At 45.2% G+C, this 18,979-nt stretch overlaps 1 protein-coding gene across 3 annotated transcripts in view; it reads right to left on the minus strand.

Moving 5' to 3' along the window:
• Window positions 1–18,979, minus strand: part of CCDC18 (coiled-coil domain containing 18) — a 1,483,839-nt gene that overhangs the window by 876,576 nt on the left and 588,284 nt on the right. For all 3 annotated transcript variants that reach the window (XM_086953919.1, XM_086953920.1, XM_086953918.1), the window contains one exon: window positions 2,054–2,185. In XM_086953919.1, the coding sequence (XP_086810045.1) occupies window positions 2,054–2,185 (132 nt within the window). The remainder of the gene's footprint in view (window positions 1–2,053; window positions 2,186–18,979) is intronic.

Raw genomic sequence — 18,979 nt, forward strand, 5'->3', positions numbered from 1 at the left:
TTGAGTCATCTACGACAAAAGATTTAGAACGTCAGTGGGAAATAGTACAAAGGGTATTTTCTAGAAGCAAGAAGACAGATTACCAGCTCTAGCCTGGTTTTATAGCTGAACAAAAAGTGTGCGTTTTCTAGCTGAACAAAAAGTGTGCATTGTGAAATGGTTGCGATAGTCCAATCCTCAGCTGCAAACAGGTCAACAGATTTGTTTTTAAAAAAAGCTCAACTTCATTTGAATCTTCCGTACAGAAGTGCTGAAGTGAACTTTGAATGAGGTTTGCCTCTGATCCAGATACAGAATGTAGATACATCTACATTTTATTACGGTTAGGAAGGAGGGAATTAATCCTCCCTGCAGTAAAAGGCGTTGGATTTTGTTAAAGTGACAATAAAGAATTCATATTAATTTGAGCGATTTGGGTTATTGTCAATAGACCTTCGTTTTTTTCTACAAATTTGACTTAATTGCCCAGCTGTTGCATACTGAATTTCCATACTTTTTTCCTGTCATGGACAAAGAGCAAATGAAGATGAATATTTACACTGTTTACAGAGAATAAGTCTCTAGCCTGACTGCATGATGACCAGGTCATCTGTGCGATAGTCAGCACTGGTCTTAGCCCCATTTAAATTTCTTTCAATACCCTGTGACTTTCTCTGTGACTATTTATGGCAGCAAAAAACTTTTACGGCACACAACATCACAGTTTGATTCACATACCCAACCCAATATAAAGTACTGCTACTGGACAAAGTCCCTCATTATTCCTGTGATATGACTTTGTTTGTTGAGGGCAATATATTTCATGCACTTTTGTAAATGAAACTATTTAGACCTTAAACTCTCCTATATATAGCCTCAAGTTCAACTAAGTCTCATCTATGGGTAAAGCTTGTAATTGCAGATGGCCATCACTGTTCCATAAATGTTTTTTTATCGGATTAACTTGAAGGTCAAAGGTGGACCTCCACAACTGATGGACTGAAGGCAATGTTTTAGACTTTGTGTGTTAACTGAGAAAATATATATTGGTAAAGGGCAATATCTTGCATAGCAAACCTATTAGCTCCATGTAGAGGTTAAATAATACAAAGGCTAAGATGAAACATTGAGGGTCATCATTCCAACAGGAGGTGTAGTAATTTCGTAGAGTCTATCTGAACATTTAGTTGTTAGTTTATAGGAAATAATAGAAAAACAGTGTCAGAGATGCCCACATATGTCGAGAGTACTGAGCAATAAAAGGAGGTCAACAATATTGAAGGTCCCTACTGTATGTCATGGTATTGACAGCTTGTTGGATGTAGTACTGCACAGAGAGGAAGCTAGATAATTAGAGTTGCAGTGGGTTTTGTTGGTCAATGTGGTTTTTGAGCCTTTTATAAAATTTCGCCCAGGAAATGCAAGTGATAAGTCGATAGTTTGCAAAGCTCCAAGTTAGACTTTTGCAATATGGGGAATAATGTCCGATTTTCAAGGATGCTAAGAAGACTTAGGTTCAATGTGAGGTGGTCCTGATTCCTAGAAAGATGAAGATAGAAATCAAAAAGAGGGACCTGATAATGGATAATTGAAGTATGTCATTAGCCTAAGATCTTGCCTTGAAAGACTGAAGGATGTCAGATAAATTACCTTTCTTAAGAGGCTAAATGGGTCATCATAGGCAAAATCCCAATGAGCTGTTAGGTGTGATGTGTGAGTTAACATTTGTATGGTTTCAGTCTTTCTGATGTGATGTAGTGAAAAAAGAATACCTACGGGTGATGATAAAGGAGACATCACTTCCTCATTCTGCCAGCTCAAATAAGACAGAGAGTGTTATTTTCAGGACATTAACATACCACAGGATTGAAAGTACATCATTTTACTGATCTCTTTCGCTGATTCCACTGAAGGATGTTTTTGGGAATCCTCACTTTGAACAAAAATTAAGGTAACTCACCTGTCCCAACACAAAATGCATGGACGGTGGATGTCCAGTCTGGAGGCAAGGAATGCTTATAAAAAAATGTATTGCAGTATTACAAATATATGATTATGAAATACAAAACTTTACCTGCTCTATCTCCCTTTCCTTTTCTTTGAGCTTCTGCAAGTTAAGAGTTTGATCATTTTCAAAAGCCACTTTAAGTTGATCATGTTCACGATTTAGATGAATTTCAAGATGTCGCATTTGATCGCTACGCACCTGAGAAATCAGAGAAATATTTCTCACACAATGAAATTATTTTATTAACATTAAACAATAGAAACAGTTTGTATTTAGTAAAATTGAGACCTGTCCTCCCTGGTACTATCACTAGAGCTCATTATGAACGTGCACTTACGTCATGTGCTGTATCTACGCTCTGGACAACAGGTATGGACACCTTAAAGTTAATTTTTACAATGTAGAGTTTTAAACATTTAGCTAGAGTATAGCTCAAGAATACTTTTTTTACATATGACTATTCCTAAAGTCAATGTAGTTGTCTAAGCATGGCTTTCTGCACGTTCAACTCCACTCTTTGCCCACACTTTTTGATGGTGTAATTACTTCATGACATCCAGTGCCCAATGTATGTGATCTGACCTCTAAAAGCGTGTTCCAGTGGGTACAAATGAGCTAATCCTGATTTGCAAGGTTCAATTACATGAAAATCCCTAGTAACTGGTACTTATCAACAATGTCATAATGTCATAGAACATGTCATGATTGATGTAATATGTGATGTCATAAGCAGTGCATGGCAGGGGCACAAGTTATGGTTAGCTTTGATGACTTTAACTGGTGAATTTCTGTGTTCTTTTTTGGTAATTCGATAATGTCACTGACATATTCACCTAACGATAACGCTACTTTAACCTTTGATTTTTTTCCAGTGAATTACTAAGGTAATTTTTTTTTTTTTTTTAACAAAAACTGATCTTTTTATCACACCTAACTATAAAATTACTTCAACCTTTGTTTATTCAGTAAACTTATATGGTTTTTTTTTAACATGAAGCAATTCTTTATTAATATATGTAAAGCCAAACCACCACATGCTCGGTGGAGGACTTGGCAACAGTGCCTGGCGGCCAGTCCTAGGCTGTGCATGGCCTTTTGTTGCAAACAGTGTAGGGTTGGCAACAGGGCCTTGCTTGCAGCCAGGCCCTGCGTCCAACTCCCTGCTGGAACTCACCCCATGCTGCGCACAGCCTTTGGCTATGCGCAGTGGGAGGTTGACCACAGGGCTTAGTCTGCTGCAAGGCCCTGTGGCCAAATCCCAAGCAGGTTGGTAACCACACACCGCGCACAGCCTTTGGCTTAGGGTTGGCATTCAGGCTTTGGGTACCTCATTCCCCTGGGGCAAAAACACATATTAAATAATAAATATATATATATATATATATATATATATATATATATATATATATATATATATATATATACACACATTCATAAACACACACACACAACTTCATATTTTCTGATGATTACGCTGGCATATCATAAGTGCATGAGGGGTGCCTAAGGGCCAGTCGATAGGGAAAGGAGTGTGGATTGTACTGGATATTAAAACACGCTATTTTGTAAAATTAAATTCCCAGGTGAAATCAGACAGATCTCTTACAATGAAAGCTTGTGTACCCAACAGTTGTCTAAATAATACAGTTATTGGGGGATGTAGCACCCAAACACCTCCAGGAAGCTACCCCCCTGCTCATGCCCGAGCTTTTTAGCTCCAGAGGTTGAATAACTAATAAAGGGAGGATGGTCCCCCTCCCAGAGCCTAATTAAGCCCCAGGGACCCCATCTCCTGGGGCCAAAATGTAAATAAAGGGAGACAGGGCATGAAATCCCCCTCCCCAAGGCTTTTTGGGCTGAAGGACCCGATCCCTTGGAACTATATTTAATAAAAAGGGGTAAGCGGCTTTCGCCCCCACCCCCTCCCCAAGGCTTGTTAGGCCCCTGGGACCCCGGCCCCGGGGCTTAAATTTAAATAAAAGTGCTCCCCAACTGGAGTACTTTATACTGATTAAAGGATCACAAAGTAATGACTCCAGCGACCTTCTGTACATGTAATTTGCAATCTGATTGTTCCTAAAGAGTCTTCATACAGAAATCAGTGACAAAATGAATCCTGGTATAGAGAAGACGACAGCAGGGCTACAGACAAACAGTTGAATCTCGACCAAACAAAGGTACTTGATCCTCATTATATGAAGTAAGGACTTCTTTGTTTGGTGTAGATGTCCTCATACTCCTCTGCATTAAGAAAGCTCCATCACAATAATTGGAAAACATGCTCAGTGACTTTCGTAAGTTGAGCGTCAATCGGTCAGGAAAACGGCAGGAACACCGTTGCACACTATTAACGCGGAATAGGCAGGAGCTTGTAGGTGATTTTGCGCATTTGCTTAATCAGCAGTAATTAAAAGGGAACCATGGAGACTGCTCTCAGACCAGGAGATGACAAGAAAGAACCCACTTATCTTGGACAGCCATTTCAGGCGAGATGGTGCTCTAATAAATCAACAATGCATTCACCTCCATCAAGGATTTCAAATTGTTTTTCAACATGGAATTATAGAGAAAACACATTTACCGACCTTTTAAAAGAGTGGGCCACGAAACCCCCCTCGCCAAGCCAATTTTAGCACCAGGGACTTTTTCTCCTGGGGCCACATCATTTAAAGGTGGTTGCCCCGGAATCCACCCATGGCACCCACCAAGCACATGTTGGGGACCGCAGGTGGAGCCCCTGGGCCCCGCCAGCTCCCCGTATGCTGTGGGAGACGCCATTGCTCCCGCCGGTCTGGAGTAGCTATTTATGCTGCTGCCTCCAGGAGCGAGCAATCTGTTGTTCTGTTTCCCTGCCTTCAGGGAAACAGAACAGAAGTCTGCTCCCACCTAGATGAAGCATTTTTAAATCTCCTGCCCTCGTCGTAAAGAATTTGTGTTTGCGCCCGTTTGGCGGGAGATTTGAAAAAGCTTCCATCAGACAGGAGCAAACACATGTTTCCCTGCCCCGGCAAAGAAGGAAACAACTGTGTCTCGGGGATGGGACATCAAGTGAATCGGCCCGGGGATGCTCCCTAGAGCCATTGAAGGCTCAGGGAGGGCCGCGTAGAGCCCTACACGTAAAAAATAATATGGGCTCTAGGGATGGAATCCCTGAGGCCCGAACACAGCTCGGGGAGGGGTACGCATGCTTCCCTTCTCACAATAATTAAATTTGGCCCCAGGTGATGGGGACCCTAGGGCCAAAAATAGCTTGGGGGTGGGTCCTGCACCCCTACCATAATAATTTAATTGGGCCCCAGGGATGAGGTCCCCCAGGACAAAAACAGTTAGAGGAGGGGGATTGCACACCCCTCCCCTTATTTAAAGAAAGCGGCCCAGGGACGTTTTTCAAATTGTTTAAATTTTAAACCCTGTGGGGGCACTCCCCCCACTCCCTAGGATGGCAACTTATCCATACCCTGTATATATGTATATATGTATATGTATATCCTAACACCAATTCTCCACTGAATTTCCACTCCCTGGGAAATGAAGAAGGCGGACCACCCGGTTTGAGGCAGAAGGTATTTATTTGAAAACCACTCTGCTGTGACGCGTTTCGAGCACCTCCGTGCTCTTGCTCACACAGTTTAACAGCAGCATCATATGCCTTTTTAAATGTTTTTTTCTCGATCTGTTACAAATGCCCACCCCTTGTACACAAAATCACGTGGTTTACTTCAGCATAGACATATAAGACATGATTGTATCTTGCATTGTCATGTAAAAACCCTTTAAACAAATACAATTTTTTGAAAATTCTTATTGCATTGTTGTATCCAAAATATGGCATTTTATAACTGCATTTACTTTTCTGTAAACATTTACTCTTATATTATATATATATCTATATATCTATATATATATATTTATATTTATATTTATATATGTATATATATATATATATTTTGCACAATTCCAGTTTACCAATTCCAAAAACTGTTTCAACGAGTGCACTCCAGAGCCATATATCGAATCAAAGCAAAGGTTTATATTTATTTCATAAGTTACAGCGAAAGTTGACAACCGCGTTTTAGCGTTTCCTCCTTCATCAGTGTCAACAAAACTTTACTGAACAGTGCTTAAATCGAACAGTGAATCAAGTTCATAGACCTAGAAAGTTTTTGTGTAAATAAACAAAATAGAAAATGGACTTTATCACGGCGGCCATCTTATAGTGGAGTCCATGTTCATTATGCATGTGTAAAGTAAGATTCTAATCTATTCGGACAAGAATTGAATTCATCTCTTGCCAATGCACATATGTCAGAAAATAATAATTTCTAGTTCCTTTGTGCGTAACCTTTTCCGTACACAATCAAAATTAGAATATGCAAAATAGTTTATAAAAATTGATTTGCTTGTGATTCGTAATGTTGGCCGCTTGGTCATAATTGTGCCCTGAATAGGCTACAACATAATTTTCAGCTGATCTAAATACAAAAAACTTATTTTTCTTACAGATACCCAGGGCGCACGCCTCCCATGTGTCAATGTGTTGTAAGTGTACCAACGTGTGTAGTGTGTGGTGTACTCTATTCCAGTATGATTGCAGGGAAGGACTGTCCCAGAACATATGTTTAAAGTTCGCATTCAATATCTGACATCGGGGACATTTGAATTCCATATTCGGGTAGTACTTCTGCAACTTGTCGGGCGTAAGATAAACGCAATCCAGAACATTAAACTGTATATTTTTGAAGCGGGCGTTTCTGGAGACTTTTTGGGGTATTCTAGTGCTCGTGCCCACTCTTTGTCGTGGAGGACCCGTCCTATATCGTCCTCCAAAGATTGACGCAGTCTGTCCAGGGGAACCCCAGTGAGTTCCCTAATGGCTTTGTAATGCCATGTCACTAGTTGTCTGCCTGCACCCATCCGCAGTATCGTGTGCAGCACGGGGTGCGTTGGGGGTTCTCCTTCCCGCAAGTCTCAATACGCTCGGCTGCTGTCCATTAGTTGTCTATGTGTTAAGAATTGCCCCTGTGGGAGGTCATACCACTCGACCAGCTGCTCGAACTCGCTGCCTCTGAGTTTTCTTTGGTGTTTTTGCTCCTGGCAATTTACTGGGTGCTCCGTCCCTGTACTTTCCGAGGCCGCCCAGCAGGGTTGGAGTCTCCTTTGAAGTCAGAGGTCTTTTGGTGTGATGTATATATATATATATATATATATATATATATATATACTATCCCACCAGCACCCCATTCTCAGGTTTACTGAGCGCAGCAAAGGGATACAATTACTTTGCTTGGCCTGCCACAGGGCAGTCTGATATACATGTACAAATACATATATATATATATATATATATATATATATATATATATATATATATTTTGCTTTTAGGATGTTTCTGCTTGGCATACATCTATTTGTCACGCAGTTTCTTTCCCGCCTTATGTTAATGTTGACACTTGTGGAATAACATGCGATAATGTTGTTATATCATTTTCATTTTTCCAAAAATGTTACTTTGAATTAATTTGATAAAGTTTTTTGTGCTGACAGTCAGTCTTCCTAAAAACAGGCACAGGACTAGCTACCATGAAATGTATATGTTTTCGATGTCCATAGTTCCTAACAGGAAATGCTCATTCAAAAGACATGGCCACCTATGGGTCATTTTATGACTTGTTGACAAAGACTGTGTGTTGAAACGCGTCGAGTCAAATAAATACTTTTTCCTAAATTGAAAGAATCCTGAGTGCGACCCTTTCTTGCGTTGCTTGCAGAGCGAGACATCTACATATATTTCAGCGGCTCCAGCGCCCGCCCGGTGGATGAGATTGGATGTAAGGCTGTTCTTCCTACACTGACTTTTCTTTCCTGATTCCCGCCACAGCTGAAGATACCCTGGGAGTGTTCTCCCACAAAGGAAAAACCTCCAGGGAGCACGAAGGATTTCCAGACGGGAGCCAAGACGGCGTATACTGACCTCATTCCGGGGGATGTTTGCTCCGTTTCTGAATCCCGCATCGGACCCTCGATAAAAGCTTCAGGGTTGCTATTATGTTGTTCGAAGCAGCAGGGGCACCCCCGTCTCAAATACACGCAGCCGCGTGCAATCTCGAGCACAGGGGAGGATTTTTCAAAGTGACAGGAAGGAATCTGAGTGCGGCAGAGGCTCGGGGGCGTATGGAGTGCCGCCGGGATTCCTAAACACTCAAACAATGTGCAAGGCAATCCGTCAGAGATTGGACGTGGCAAAATCTTTGTTTTTAGAGACGGACAGCATAACTCCCGCACAGGGCCCACTCCAGAAAAACAGACATATTACCAAAATCACAGCCAACACCAGTTATAGTTTTTGTGGTCGTTGTTGGCCGCAGTTTTATTACCGTTGTATACCAACACATTTTGTCCCTTGGGCATCCCTTTTATGGTCAGGGTCATAAATCATTATCATGGCATATCATAAATCATGCGTCCTACATCATCTACATGTCAAATCATAAATCATGCGTCCTACATCATCAGCATGTCATAAATCATTCAGTGTTATGATAACTTGGACGTCATACATGATTAGCGTTGCCTGTCATAAATCATTTGTCATAAATCATACTGTTGGTCATAAATCATTCTGTTAGTCATAAATCATTATCTGTCATCACGTATTTTCATATCACAGGGTCATAAATCATTTGTGTCCCATAAATCATTTTTGTGATGGACCGCCATAAATTGGAGGCACATCTCCTTTCTTGGCACTTTTGTGATCCAACTTGTTCTGTTGGTTTCCCTGCTCCTTTGCATGTGGGGAGTAGCCTCTCCCAAGAGTTAGGCCCCAACTCGCTACCTTGTTAGTCTATTGTTGTGCCCTGCCGTCCGTCCGGGTCGAGGCTGCGAGCGCCGTCTCTGTCTGCTACCCCCTTTTGTTCGGCCTACTCACCCTGCCGTTCGGCATCCCAGTGTGAGTGGCCCTCCTTCTACACACCGCCCTGTCGGTGTGCCTCGATAACCATCCGCTGTACCTCTCTTATCCGCCAGCACTGCAACACTGCTGGTACTTAGGTGTGGGTGGGTGGGACTCAAAATTCTTCTGCGCCGCTCCCCCAGCTCCACGATGTAGTGACGAGCTGCAGTGTGGGGGAGCGGCGTCTTATACTTCCTCCCCGATTCTCCCGCCATGAAAAGGGTGGGTCTGCCACCTGGGGGAGGGTCAGTCCTCACCTGGTCCCCCCATTAGCCGAGTTCCTAGGCGCCATCCTGGCGCAAGTTGTTGCCGCGACGAGAGTGCCCCCTTCTAGTTTAGGGCCCTTCCCGGCGGCTAGAACCGGAGCATTCCTGGGCGCTGGCGTCCATTAAGGCGCCGACCCTCGAGGCCCCCTTCAGGGGCCGGCCTCTGCAATAACTCCCGCACAGGGCCCACTCCAGAAAAACAGACATATTACCAAAATCACAGCCAACACCAGTTATAGTTTTTGTGGTCGTTGTTGGCCGCAGTTTTATTACCGTTGTATACCAACACATTTTGTGCCCTGGGCATCCCTTTTATGGCCAGGGTCATAAATCATTATCATGGAATATCATAAATCATGCGTCCTACATCATCTACATGTCATAAATCATAAATCATGCGTCCTACATCATCAGCATGTCATACATCATTCAGTGTTATGATAACTTGGACGTCATACATGATTAGCGTTGCCTGTCATAAATCATTTGTCATAAATCATACTGTTGGGCATAAATCATTATCTGTCATCACGTATTTGCATATCACAGGGTCATAAATCATTTTTGTGATGGACCGCCATAAATTGGATTTTTTTGGAAGTAGAATATTTCTGAGTAGGTTTAAAACCTAATAATTTTTTATTTTTTTTGCTCTCCATGAGGTGCTTCAAAGAAGGCAAAGTTGTTGATAACCATGCCCTTGTTCCCTTTGCTTATCTATAGCTGTCTCGCTGTTACTGCTTCCTGCTTATAATAATGCAAATTCTCGCAAGTAAGCGCCCATGGCTAAGTGTTCTGCTCATGCCAAATTAGATGTCGCGGAATGATTGCCATAAAAAATTGTTTCCAACCCCCTGGGGAACAGGCGTTTGTCCCGTATGCGTTCTCAATTACAAAGCACTGGGAGTATGTTAGGGTTGGCCTCGTGATCACTCCGGACATGCCACATCCGCGGGTTACTAAGGGGACGCCAGTGCTTTAGCGCGTTGCTCGTGCACCATGTGGTTAGTTTCCTGGCTCCGCCTCAGCAAGCTGCCATACAATATCAGACAAAGTGTGTTAAGATGAGCACAGAGAATTATTATAAGCATTACATTGATGGCGTCGTAACCTTGTACTCTGCTTGTGTAGTCCGGTATTAAGCTGTGTGTGGAGTGCAGCGTTTGCGTGTGGCTATCCAGCCCTTTCAGCGTGTCGGCTTGAGTTCGCCATGCCTTCGCGACTGGTGATCTAACCCCCAGCCTCGCAAATCCCAACAACGCATTATGGGACACTGAAGAAACATGTCCTGCCATGAAAACCGTCAGCTGGCGCGGAGTCAGAGCTACTGCTGAAACAACTGTTGTATACATGCTCCGCCTCCTCTTCACATTTCATTTGCTTCCCCTGCATATGCGTGTCTGGGAATTAAAATACACTAATGTGTGCGGTTGACGTAATTTGTTGAAGTTGTTCTCACGACTCTCGCTGCTGTGTGGCATGCAGATGGGGGCTAAGGAATACAGGTTTCCCGAGACATGTTTTTAATGCGTGGGCAGGGTCAACGCATGCGACCTGAGCAAGTAGGGCATCATACTAAGAGGACCATTAAACTGAAGAAACATCTTAGTTACCCAGGCCATACATGCTGCCGTACACAAACCTCGGCTGTTCAAAACAGACCATGCTTACTTTTAGACGCATCGCTCTCTTGCTTGTTAAAATTAACGTATTTGGGAACGAGTAAAGCTTTGACTGGTTCAAACCCTTTAAAATGAACGGCGTTCCTAAACATAAACCAATGGAGCGCTTGTGGTGACGTACGAAAGTGTGCTATCATTCTGCTGTTCTCTGCCATGGCACTGGGTCGGCGGAGGTCAGTAGCGGTGACAGTGGTTGGAGTATTCGAATTTAGCGCTCCTTGCCCATTGGCCGCCTTCTTGGCGCCACTGGGCATTCTCCTTCTTTTGGCGGGAGGCTGTGAATCGCGGATCTCCCCTTGGCTTCTGGGCGCTTCAAAGGCGCCCAGAACCAGTTTCCCACTGGGGGGCGGGGGGGAGGCACGGCGCAGGTTCTGGCGCCGTCCCCCGAGCCTCACCCTCCTTCGGGGGGTGCGGCGGCCTTAGCAATCCTTTCTAAGTGTAACTGCTTCGCAACCCTGCCACTTAATCAGCATTTAAATCGTGTTTAGCCTCTTCATGCTTAACAGTTTAACCTTGTTGTCTACGATGTTGGTATATACAACTCTGCCTAATTTGGCTTTCCTTAACAGTCTCTGCAATGCAGGGTTCATTAGAGTAATTGGTGCACTGTCTTGTTGCATGAATATGGATATCATTTAAGTTGTGCAGCACCTCCGTCAACACCGTCATTATTCTGTCAAATTTTTTCTCTGTTATTAACAGGTCGGCGTGTTGTTTTATTGCCCTTGCTCACTTTTGTTCCCTTAAAAAAATTTTAATGCCTCTTTACACATCTTTATCGTGATGGCGGTTTTATGATCTAGCTCTACATCGGCATTGAGCTTCTTCTAGCACAATGCGGTGTACGCATTAACAACTTAATACTTATGGATTAAAAAGCAGTGGCTCTTTTCTGCGCTGATCATTTCTAAAAGGAAAGCTCTATCTGCACCCTTGGCTTCACATCTTTCGACTTTTCTGGTGACCCCACTCAATGTAGTTGTTCACGTTACATGACGGAATTCCCAGCCTGCCGCGCAAGCGCATCGTCAGTTTAACTTTTTTCTTTGCCGTTTACGACCAGTATTAGCACAAAGCTACCCGGGGGAACTTTCATCATTGCATGAGCTGCTCACGACCAGTCTTCCACACCACGCTACCAGGGGCACTTTCCTTATTACATGTGCCGATCTCGCCCCGCGCTATCCAGAGATACTTTCTTCATTACCTGTGCTGATCGCAGCCAGTTTTTGCATAACTCTGACCGGGGCATTCTCTTCATCACATGTGCCGATCTCCCCAGCATTACCCGGGCACTTCCCTCATTACCTGTGCTGGTCGCAACAAGTTGTTTGCACAACTCTACCCGGGGCACTTTCCCTCATGCTCAATTCACCCGGCAGCGGTGCTCTTTACAAGAGCCGACTGTACAGCACGCATTTTCTCATGCTTGGAACAGAATATTATGCGTCTCTAAGCATCTTGGATACGAGCTGACTCCTTCCACGGGCTTCTATTTCAATAGTGGCCTTTGGCAAGCTGCCTATACAGAACGGGCTGCCGCTCGACAAGAGCCATTGCTTTTTAACCATGTGTATCTCATTTTACCAATCTGTGTGATCCTGGGCACATTGCTAGCTCCAGGCACGCAAGCTGCCGTATCTGCCAAGACGCACTCAGGCCTAGTGTTACACTGAGAAATGTTATCTACAATACAATACACGTGCTGACTGTAAAGAACATTCCTCGCTTATGAGGGAATTTGTCCGAAAGTTCCCTTTCTAGAAATCATCTGTTATCAGAACATTTCGCCCCTTTGTGGGATCCTCCGCCAAATACATTAAACTTCGAAATCTGCAGTATAAGACGTTTTTATGACATGTCGCATTGAAACTGCATATTACTTTACCTCGCCACCACCGCTGCTCCGCTCCGCCTGGTTCTTTGCCGAAGCCGAAAGCCTCTTCCATCACTGTCTGGGGGGGCTGAGGGTGCACTTCGTCGTCGTCTTTTTCGCCAGATCGTCGCTGGCGCTACAAGCCTCTTCCTTCTCTCACGCTGCGCGCCTCTTGGCCCTGCCGGTCCCCTCGGCCCTATCCTTCGATCTCCAGAAGGGGTCTCTGGTCAGGGGTCACTCCATACCTCCTCCGTCATTGTCTCCCGGATGCTGTGATGCCCGCTGTTGACGCCAGATATTGGATGAGGCCAGATGTCGGTTGAGAGCCCGGCTGCGGGGTTGAACTCCGCCGCTTCCATTGCTCGCCGGCCTGGAAGAGTGCTCTTTAGTGCCTTCGCCCCGGGGACAACACCATCTCGGCACCAATGAGAGAACCCTGGAGCCTCGGGATGGTCGTCGGGCGCTCCTCCGAACCGCGTGCTTCGCCATCTCTGCCCCCGGCTGGGCCTCGCTGCAGCACTCCTCTCCTGCCGCCCTCGTGGAGCTTGGGGAGATCTACTACCACCTTCCATACGGCGCCATGAGTCCTCCGGCTGAAAGCTTCGACAAGCCGCCCCTTGTATCTCCGTTCTAGGGGGGCATGCTTTCTCATGTACACAACAACTCAAAATTCTTCTGCGCCACTCCCCCATCTCCACGATGTAGTGACGAGCTGCAGTGTGGGGGAGCGGCGTCTTATACTTCCACCTCTGATTCTCCCGCCATGAAAACGGCGGGTCTACCACCTGGGGGAGGGTCAGTCCTCACCTTGTCCCCCCATTGGCCGAGTTCCTAGGCGCCATCCTGGCGCAAGTTGTTGCCGCGACGAGAGTGCCCCCTTCTAGTTTAGGGCCCTTCCCGGCGGCTAGAACCGGATCCTTCCTGGGCGCTGGCGTCCGTTAAGGCGCCGGCCCTCGAGGCCCCCTTCAGGGGCCGGCCTCTGCAATAACCGGTGATGACTCTGCAAGGCCAACTGCGGGGGAGTCCAGAGCAAATCGAACTCTGAAACAGGACCTTGAGAAGTATAACTTCTTGCATGACTTCAGAAGTTATGCAAGAAGGAGATCAATCGAAGCTGGGAGGTGATCTCCCTTGATAACTATGTTGAAGTGGGGCGTGTCCCAAGGGGACTGAGAATCTTGGTGACCCCCATATACCAGAACCCTAAACCCAAATTACTGGAAGAATGGTCTACCCTGATGGCAGGCACATGTAAACAGATGCTTGGACTCCTTTCCAAATATGCAGCGTTGGAACTGCAACAAATCGGAGAGAAACTGAGAGAGCTCCGCGAAGCCCTGAGCAAAATGCCTAATCAAGAAGAAATAACCAATTTCATTAAAGAAATGGAGACACGGCTAACCAAATACAAAGATGGGATCAAGGCAAGAAAATGCTGGAAATTCATAAGGGACAGGACTGATTATGCGCAGGGACGTATCCTTACTTTCAGCAGAAAATACAACGCCATCAGAAAGGATTATAAGAAGATTGAAGCACTCAAAGCACAGGAATCAGAGACCTCAGGCTCAAGTTCCGCTGCCCCTTCGGATGATGACAGAAATGCAACCATGGCGCTGCACAGAGGACCATTCACATCACTGGAGGAGTACCGTTTTATGCAACTGAGCCTCAGCGCCACCAAAAAAGTAGCACGGGGCAAGAGGAAAAGAAGGAGGCAAAGAACAAGAAAAAGGGGACGAACAAGGAGGGGGGGTGGCGGAGGCCAGCGACAACTCAACACCACATGGGAGAGGCATCAGGCGATCAAAGAGGAACAAATAATGGGTGAGCAACCTAACTTTACCATTATTAACCTTTCCCCTCATTTGATTACCACCCAGGAAAGATCGGTCTTGGAACTAGGCCTATCTTTCTGCCCCACTGCTAACTTTGGCTTTGCCAAAACACGTATTGACCTGTTTTTGTTCATGCGCAAGCTTAAATTTTTGAAGCTACACGCTTCAAAACAAACTATAGGTCCCTCTAACTTGAGATTAGGAGACACTCCCCCTGCCCCTACGAATGCTACTTTATCCATAAGGGACATTGACGCAATGGCGGGCATGAGGGAAATCCAACTAGGTGCCAGGGATTGGGAAATGGACCGTGATCTCTTGATCAGTATGGACATGGAGATCAACAAAAGATCCCGGAACGATTTTAAACCCAGATCCAAGTTCAATCCCATAACCCTACATGATGGAATTGATACATACCGTGAGACTGTTTTACTTGATTTATTGGCCCTATGGAAAAAGGAGGAAAACAATTTTGCCAAAAACCTGACTGCAGCATAGAGAGCTGGCTTGCAGTCTTCGGAACAAGCATCTGATTTCGTAATAAACACCTCTGAAAAGGGGGGTAATGTGGTCCTCTGGGACATTAATAAATACCGAACAGAGGCCAAAAGACAACTAGAATTCTCAGGATGTTACCTGAGATCATGTTTGGCAAGATACAACAAAACCATTCTGGAATACCACAAAATGGTAAGTGACTGGTGTGAGAACGACTTGCTGAGTCAAAACAAGTTCCTGTTCCTTTTCACAAAAAACAAAACCCTGTCACCCCCGTCTTCTATATGCTGCCGAAGGTTCATAAACATCCTACTGATCCCCCCGGCAGACCTATCATTTAGGCCAAGCAGAGTCTTCTTGAGAACACGTCAATTTATCTGGACTATTTTCTATGTCCATATGTCCTAAATTTACCATCATACTGTAGGGACACCATGGACTTCCTGTCCAAAGTGCAGGAAATGCCATGGAAAGACACATACATCCTGGCAACAGTAGATGTTGTTGCACTGTATACCTGTATTGAACATGACTTAGGATTAAAAGCCTGTAAATATTATCTGAGAGATAGGCCGACCACCATGTATGACCACACTGCATTACTGCTGCACATGTTGAACTTCTGTTTACACAACAAGTGCTTCCTGTTTGAGGGCGACTGGTATGAACAGTACACTGGTACTGCCATGGGAAGTTGCTTTGCCCCATCGTACGCATGCCTGTTCATGGGGTGGTGGGAGGCGGAGCACCTATGGCATCCCACCGCACATGAACAATGTAATCCTGTGGACCCGCTACATAGACAATATTTTTCTTATATGGTATGTTATGTTATGTTAATAGTCTTTTATATAGCGCGCGTAAACCCAGGGGTTTCATGGCGCTGACTGACAGAAGACCCAGATGGACAGGGGAGAATGCCTAAGCTGATGAAAAGAGCCAGGTCTTAAGCTGCTTCCTGAATGCTAGGAGGTCGGCACAGGAACGGATCCCCAGAGGGAGGGAGTTCCAGAATCCAGATGCAAGAGTAGCGAACCTGCGTCTGCCTTGACGTTGCAGTTTGAAAGTTGGCGTGACCAGAAGATGAAGATTAGCAGATAGAAGATTGCGGGAGGGGATATACCTAGGCAGAAGGATATTGATAAATTGAGGGCTACGGACATGAAGAGATTTGAAAACAATACAGGCTGTTTTAAATTTTACTTGCTGAGGAAAAGGAAGACAGTGAAGTTCTTATAGCAGAGGCCTAGCTGACTGCCAGCGGGGCTGCCGGTGGATAAGTCTGGCGGCTTGGTTCTGAACCAGTTGGAGATGTTTGCCCAGGTAAAGAGGGAGGCCCAGATAGATGGAATTGGCATAGTCCATGTGGAACAGTACGAGTGCTATCACCACCTGGATCAAGGCTGACTGGGTCAACATCAGACTGATTTTCCTTATCCTGCGGAGCTGGTAAAAGCAGGAGGATACCACCGAGCCCACATGGGTTTTCAATGACAGATCTCGGTCAATGATTACTCCTAGGCTCTTAACCGATGTAGAGGGAGTGGGCGGGAGACCTAATTCAGGGGGCTAATATTGTGGGCCCCAGAATGTTTGGCTTTTGCCGTTGAGGATAATTTCTGTCTTGCCCGGATTCAATTTTAAATTATTAGAGTCCATCCAGCGACTGATATGTAGCATGGTATCCTGAAACTCCATGATGGAATCGGGAGAACTGTCTGTAGTGAAGATAAGTTGGAGGTCGTCAGCATAATTGAATGTGGCGGCCTTAAACTTTCTCAAGGACTGGATCAGAGGGACAAGGTATAGATTGAACAAAAGGGGGGACAGAGATGAGCCCTGAGGAACCCCGCAGGTGATCGGGAGTTTAGGGGCAGTAAAAGGGACTAGGCGGACCGTTTGAGTGCGGTCACTGAGGAAAGAACTAATCCAACTGTAAGCTGAGCTCGGTATGCCAGCTTGTTCGACAGGGTCCAATAAGATGGCATGATCGACCGTGTCAAACGCGGCAGACAGGCCTAATAAGACCAAAGCCTGAGGTATTGCTTTGTCTGCATTGTCACAAAGGGAGTCCATGACGGCAGTGATGACAGTCTCGGTGGAATGAGCAGGCCGGGACCCAGCCTGATGGGGATCCAGATGGTTGGAGTGTTCAATAAAGTTAGAAAGGTGGGTAGTAACATGAGCTTCAAGAATTTTGGCCACGTAAGGGAGAAGAGAAATTGGCCTGTAGTTAGAGAGGACTGAGGAGTCCGCACCTGTTTTTTTTTTAGAAGGGGTACGATCACTGCCTCTTTGAAGGCTTTGGGGACCACGCCCTGTGAGACGGAGGCATTAAGAAGGGTAAAAAAAGGGGCAGAATTGGCTGAGAGAATTTCCTTTAAGATATACGGGGGGCAGCAATCCCTAGGGGAGCCATATTTTACCCTTGTAAGGAATAAAAGAATAAATTAAGGGGACCAGGAAGTGTTGGCAGCCATCTTGGAGTCACACCAAAGTCGTTAAAAAAACGGGGTCGTGAATCCGTGGTTAAAAAACAAAACCCAAGCGTGGTCTCCCAAGCTTGTTTTTATTATAGCCCTGGGTGGGTCCAGTCCTGGGGGCATACAATAAAAATAGAAGGGGGCACACCCGCCGAGGCCTAGGAAAGCCCGAGGGACGCCACCTCCCCGGGGCAAATATCTATGAATATATGTGGGCCCATGTCCCCCCAGCAGCCCCAGGGACCTCCACCGCCCCTGGGCTAAAATAAATTAATGTAGGGTGTCCGTAGTGGACCCATGGCACGGGGACCACCACCTCCCCAGGACTAAATATTGCAATGGAGGGCAGCCCCTTGTGGAGCTATGGATTAACCTGGGACCGCCACATCTCAGGGCCGGCTCCTTCTACCTGCTGAGGTGCCCACCCTCAAGAGGTAGCAGTTTGCTTTGGCCTGGTGGAAGCTGACAACTCCCACCAAGTAAAAGCAAACATAACTCCAGGGTCAAACAGCTCCAGCTTGCAGAAAGCAGAGTTTTTCATCTGTTTCCATGTGTATAGGGAAACAGATGAAAACACACACACACACACACACTCACCGACCCAGTGAGACATTCACACACTCACTCATCCACCCATTGAAACAAGCATGCACTCAGTCACACATTCACTCTAAAAGGTTACAAGTTACAGTTAGGAAATACAATTTAAAAACCTTAGAAATTCAATTAAAAGACTAAAGGTTACAGGGATGTTATACTTACGAAACTGAATTAAAAAACCTTAGTAAGTCACTTAAAAAACAAAGGTTACAGGGATGTTCGAGTTCGGAAATCGAATTTAATAAACCTTAGAAATTCACTGAAACAACCAAAGATTACAAAGACGTTATACTTAGGCTCAGATTTCACTTGTATTAAACCAGTAAAATTCAGCAGTTCTAGTTACCTGAGCTAACTACAACGTACGGCCCCGCAATGCACTGCTTATGAACCTACATATTACATCACTCATGACATGGTCAGTGACATCACTGATGACATCTCAAATTACATCACTCATGACATCATCCACAGTGCCGCTCAAACACCCACTCACACCCCCATAGAACCTCTCATACACCCACTCCCACTGCTATACACCCACTCCCACTGCTACACAACCACTCACTCAGCCATAGAGCCACTCACACATTCACTAACTCACCCATTTTTTTTTTAACATCGTTTTTATTGCAGTACCAAATCTTTGCATATAAATTACAGTGTTAAGTATGCCATCAATGCAGCAAGTAAGTGTAGAGTCTGCCTGAGCAAAGCATTTACACAGCCAATGAGCCCACATCCCGAAGGCCGGGCGCCGTCAGTTATATATACAGTCTCCGCAATTACCCCAT

The sequence above is a fragment of the Lissotriton vulgaris genome, chromosome 1_1, assembly GCF_964263255.1.
Source record: "Lissotriton vulgaris chromosome 1_1, aLisVul1.2, whole genome shotgun sequence".
In the NCBI taxonomy this organism is placed as follows: domain Eukaryota; kingdom Metazoa; phylum Chordata; class Amphibia; order Caudata; family Salamandridae; genus Lissotriton; species Lissotriton vulgaris.